Source organism: Silurus meridionalis, chromosome 1 (genome assembly GCF_014805685.1).
Source record: "Silurus meridionalis isolate SWU-2019-XX chromosome 1, ASM1480568v1, whole genome shotgun sequence".
Classification (NCBI taxonomy): Eukaryota; Metazoa; Chordata; class Actinopteri; order Siluriformes; family Siluridae; genus Silurus; species Silurus meridionalis.
Genome location: NC_060884.1, coordinates 32,287,557 through 32,293,556, shown reverse-complemented (window position 1 = coordinate 32,293,556; position 6,000 = coordinate 32,287,557). Strand labels below are relative to the sequence as shown.

Here is a 6,000-nt window from a genome sequence, read left to right as displayed (position 1 = left end):
AGTTCCTGAAGGGGAACCATAAATACATGGTAGGATCAATAGCGTGATCAATAGCGAGTTTGGGGAGTGTGACTAAACGGGATACAGGACTCACATCTGTATGATTGTGTACCTGAATTTTAACTGTTCTGGTTTGTCCTTCGGATCCAGGGAAAGTATTAGTCACTTTACCTACTGGCCAACATGCTTGTGAAAGTTCTGGGTCCTCTATGAGTACCACCTGGTCCAGATAGAATGTACATCTTGTGGAAAAAATAATGTTGAAATCTGGGTGGAGGATGATTACTAAAAACCTTGATAAAGGACATGTTTTAATGACAAATCGCATACACTGGTGCCACACGCTGGAAAAGAGAACATTTTCCACAGCAAGATATTTAACTTTTAAATGTAGTGAAGTTAAAGTGTCCCCAAATGGAAATACTTCAGTACAGTACACATATGTGAAAATGCTACTTATGTACAGGGACGAATTTCATTTACTTTCTTACTGTCCACCACTGGTAAGACATGACAATATTATATGTGTAATGACAATAAAAAAACAACCACTGCTGAAATAACTAATGTAGAAAAATAATGTAGTAAAGTGTTTTAGGCGATATTACAGCTACACATTTGGTATAAATGTGAATGCTAACTGCATCCCAGGCCTCCTCACCTCACCTACATCAATACCTGACTTTAATAACACGCTTGTGGTGGAATGAATTTCCACAAAATCTAGTGGAACATCTTCCCGAAGAGTGGAGGTTACTATAACAGCATAATAGATTAAATGTGGAATAATCAAATACCAAAATATAACAATCAAACACTAATCTTATTTTCAGGTTTGTGGACGCCTGAAAATAAGATTAGTGTTTGATTGTTATATTTTGGTATGTGATTATTCCACATAGATGTGTCTATATAGTGTTTAATGTTAGTGTCACTAATTTCACAGGCAAGAACATGCTCTGGTTGTTTGGGGTGGACTAATAATGTAAGATTGAATGATCCAGAAGCAACATATAAAAATGAGGAAACAATAAAATATATAATTTTACCTTCTGGCATTAAGACCTCAGACTTTGAAATTCTGCCACTTAGGTAATTGTCTTTTCTGCCACTGGCTGCTTGAAACTTCTACCTCATTATTTGAATTATTTGAAAAATCATCCTTTGATGAAATTAACACCTTCAAAAGGCCACAAGTTTATATTTTGACTGTCCACTCGTTTGTTTCTGATCCAGCAAACAGCACAGAGGCCGATAGTCACAATAACTGCAGCACAAACCAAAGCAATAATGATTGTGTTTTCCATCGATCGTCTGTATGGTCTTTGTTCTTCCAGACAGATGTGGTGTGATCTGCAGGTATGGTGGTGGAGAAGTATAAAGAAAGAAGAGTAGGAGAAATGTGTTAATGTGTTAGCAAAGAATAGTTTTTTCAAGGTTTATAATTCTGCAGTTCTTCAACCAGGAGGGAGTGAAGCACTTGATGCTGGAGGCACTGGGTACTTTATCTTGGTGTTTTACTAGCCAGTCTCGAAAGGGTAAAATTTGACAGGTGCACCTCCAGGGATTTTGAGACGGCACTAGATTTTGAAGGTCAGTTAGTGAGATTAAAAGGTCTTCTGGTAAATAGAGTAGAAAGTTATTTTGAAGCTCCAGTGTGGTTAAGTGAGAGAGACCATAGAGGAGCTTCCCAGGAAGGTTCCAAATCTGGTTGTTATTCAGTGATATTTTAGCCAAATTATTAAGACCTCTAAACACTCCTTCCTCAAGGCTCGTCAGGTTGTTAGTTTGTAAAGAAATTTCTTTCAACCCAAACAATCCACTGAAGGCACCAGGGGAGATGTACGAGAGCTGATTCCTGTTGATCTCTAGAAGGTTTAACTGAGTCAAATTGCTGAACACGTTGTCCTCGAGGCGAGTTAACTTATTGTCATTCAGACATAGCTCCTGGAGCATGCGCATGGGGCCGAAGGTGTTGGGAGACAGTGTGTGCAGCTGGTTGTTGAAAAGTGAGATATTCTGTAGACTAGGCAGGTTCAGAAAAATACCTTTAGGAAGAACAGTTAGCAAATTGTTGGAAAAATAGAGCTCTTTCAGCGTCTTCTGATTGGTGAAAAGTTCAGCAGGTATCCATGTGAGGACATTGTTCTGCAGATAGAGCTTTTCCAGCTTCTGCTGATTAAGGAAAAGTTCAGCAGGTATGGATGTGAGGACATTGTTTTGCAGATGCAATTCCTTCAGGTTCACCAGAGGGTCAAACATATGACGTGGAATCACCTTCAATTTGTTCTGTTTTAGGGACAAGACCTTTAGATTTTGAAGTCCTCGGAAGGTCCCTGGGTGCAGATTTGTGACACTGTTTTCCTGCAATATGATGGTCCTCAGGCGAGTCAGACCCTAAAACGCTTCCTCTGGAAAAGAAGTCAGCATATTTTTACTCAGGTCTAAGGTTTTTAGGTTTTGAAGAGGAGTAAGGAGGGATGGGGGTAAACAAAATAGCTTGGTTGCTGAAAGTGTTAAGATGAGTAGGTTGTGTGTCTGGTTAAAGGTGTGAGGTTGCACCACCATTATTTTTGCATTATTATCAGTAATGTTCAACACTGCGAGATTCTTATAGAATGTTTCAAAATGACCCGGTTCAAGTGAGATGATGTTAGTACGGGTAATCTCTAGAGATTGTGTATTTGAGGGAATGGGTGATGGAAAATCTGTTATTGTATATCCAGTACAGGAAACCTCGGTTTTATTGCACCTGCAATGATTTGGACATTCAGAAACAACTGCATTTACAGAAAAAATGCAGAAGATTAGAAACTGGACAAGATCCATGAAATCCTGAAAAAGAAGAAGGAACAGTTTATGTATTTACCATAATTTCCGGACTATAAAGCGCACATATATAAGCCGCAGCCACTGAAATTGACAAAGATTTTTATTTTGAACATAAATAAGCCGCACCTGTCTATAAGCCACTTTACACAGGCTTTAACGAAAGACAGTGTCTGTTACACGGTGTAACGGGTGAAATATGTTGTGGCTCCTTTAAGAGCAGAGCGGTATTTTGGGAATAGCCTGCCGCCGCATTTTTCCGCTATTACTGCATGTGTGCAAGACCGAGGAATATGTCCTTATTATTTTCTGATGCTCATTTCTAAGTTTCTTTGACTAACCCGTAACGCTGTTGCCAAGAAAAATGCTTATATGATTTCTTTTGCAACTGGAGTTAGCGAGCTCTCCCATGACCCAGACTCAACGCGTTACAATGGCTTGTATCTAAACAGTAGCCCACCAAGAAAGTCATTGTTCACTGTCTTCCTCCTTCCTTTCACAACTATTTCTCTCAGGAGTTTATCTTTTGGCATCGTCATGCGTTTAAAAATCACCATCGGTGAATCTTTTCTCCCAAAGCCGTGCAGCTCAGAACACAGGTGAAGTGTGTTTTTTTTTTATGCCCAGTTGTTTTCAGCGTGATGAATGATTCTCCTTTCCTGTTGAGAGTCTGAGTGAGCGGCAGGTCAAACGTCAGAGGAACATCATCCATATTTATGATGTGGTGCGGCCCGATTCAGTGGGAGCGCATCTGATTTAATATAAAGAATTTCATTGGTTCAACTGAACCTGTTCGCAATTTCATTGGTCTAATGTTATGGGGTTCAGTTTTTTGGCTTGAAGTTTGTGAAACTGGGAAAAACCCAGGAAAAATCCATAAATAAGCCGCTTCGTTGTTTAAGCCGCGGGGTTCAAAGAGTGGGAAAAAAGTAGCGGCTTATAGTCCAGAAAATATGGTAAACAAATTAATGACAGTTTCTACTCTACATTGATTAAAGTAAATACAGTTTTTATAAATGTATAAGCTATTGACCCTTGTGGAAGCTTTTCATGCAAAGTAGTATTGAAGTGTACCATTCAGTTTGTATTTTAGGAAAAAAAATCAAATCAACTCTTTTTGGCTTTTCATTAACATGTTCCTTGGTGTTGAGGATGTTCAATAGTCCAATACTCAAATACTGTTCAGATCAGATACTCTAAGACTTTTACTCAAGTCATATTTGAAGTGGTGAATTGCAGTGGTGTACATTTGCTGTAATGTTTCTATAATTGTACATTATATAGATATCAACAAAAATGCATATTCTAACTGAGGAAAAAGTTAGGACACCCTACCCCCCGATAGCTTGTGTTACCCCCTTTGGCTGAAATAACTTCAGTGAGATGCTCCTTTTAGATATCTACCAGTCTCTGATATCGGTCTGAGGAAAGTTTGCCCCATTCCTCAACGCAGATTTCTTTTAGTTACGAGATGTTTTGATGCTGAAAATTCTCTTTTCTGGTGTCCAAACCATTATATCTTACACTCATTTGTCCAAAGAACATTATTCCAGAAGTCCTGGTATTTGTCTTCGTTTTTCCTGGCAAACTTAAATCTGGCCTTCATTTTTTTCTTAGAGAGCAAAGGTTTCCCACTTGCACATGTACCATGACATGCACTTTCACATCAACAGTAGCAAGAGCCTGCTGTAGGTACCATCATCACATTTTAAGGTTTTTGGTGACTACTTTAGCATCTTGTGGTCTGCTCTGGGGGTGAGCTTGCTTGGACAGCCAGACCTGGGCATGTTGTCAGTTGTTTTGAATGTCCTCCACTTGTAGACTATTTTACAGACAGTGGAAGGGCTGATATCAAATTCTTTTGAGATCTTTTTAAATCCCTTACCAGATTCATAAGCTGCTACAATCATCTTTCTAAATGCCTCAGACAGCTCTTTCAATCTCACCATGGTGTTCAAGATCATTTCAACAGTCAGGAGCACACCAAACTAAATATCTGAGGTTTAAATAGGGCACCTTAAAGCCTCCTTCAGAAAGCTGAGTAACGATGTTCTAATCATGTGTACTAGATGTGAAACACCTGTGTGTAATTTTAGCCATTTTAAGAGGGAATAAATATGGTACATATTTCAGAAAGTCTAAAAATTATTTTCTTCAGTTTAATTGTTTATATTACTTGAATCTCTCAGTTTTGTTGAAATTGATATTAAATATCGATATTTCCAAATATGTTAAAACAGACAGTATTTCATAGTGTTCAAATTTTTTCACATCACTGTATATCATATATACAATATATATAAATATCCCTTGTTGAAGACTCAAACTGAATAGAACTCAACGCAACACAACACAGTGGGTGATAACTGCAATGACATTCACCCTAAATTAAACAGATATAGATATTTATTAGATTTAGAAACTACATATTTTCCAATAGACTTTGCAAATTAAGAAGGTTAATATGGTCTCCTGTAGGAGCTCCAGCACTTTCATCAATCAGTTTGTATGCCCAAAGATTGTGTGTGATGGAGCTCTATGTTGTTTATGCACCAGCAGGGTTCAGGAGAAACTCTGTCTCATTTCACTGTGTACTACGTCAGATATATTTGGTTCAAATGACAAAAAAAGCTTCTTGACTTGACTTTAAATTCAATACAGCATCTGACAGAAGCTCTTGTACAGTTTTATTCACATTAATGTCATTTCTACACTGAGCAGTTGAGGGGTAGGGGCCTCACTCAAGGGCCCAGCAGTGGAATCAATCGGCGGTGATGAGATTTTAACTCATGACTTTCCAATCTGAACTTCAAGCTACTGTTTTTATTTTATTATGTTAAGTGTATTATGTTATAAAGAGTATATGATGAGAAATAAAGAGTATATGATGAGACAAAGAGTATATGATGAGAAATAAAGAGTATATGATGAGAAATAAAGAGTATTTGATGGGAAATAAAGAGTATTTGACGAGAATAAGAAGTATATGATGAGAAATAAAGAGTATATGATGAGAAATAAAGAGTATATGATGAGAAATAAAGAGTATTTGATGGGAAATAAGGAGTATATGATAAGATTTAAAGAGTATATGATGAGAAAAAAAGAGTATATGATGGGAAATAAAGAGTATTTGACGAGAATAAGGAGTGTATGTTGAGAAATAAAGAG

At 37.6% G+C, this 6,000-nt stretch overlaps 1 protein-coding gene across 1 annotated transcript; it reads right to left on the bottom strand.

Annotated features, from left to right (window-relative positions):
- Positions 1-935: 935 nt before the first annotated feature.
- On the bottom strand, positions 936-2,262 carry LOC124382794 (leucine-rich repeat-containing protein 15-like). Its single transcript, XM_046845061.1, has one exon. The coding sequence runs from the start codon at positions 2,260-2,262 to the stop codon at positions 1,414-1,416; it is 849 nt and encodes a 282-aa protein (XP_046701017.1). The 3' UTR covers positions 936-1,413.
- Positions 2,263-6,000: the final 3,738 nt, after the last annotated feature.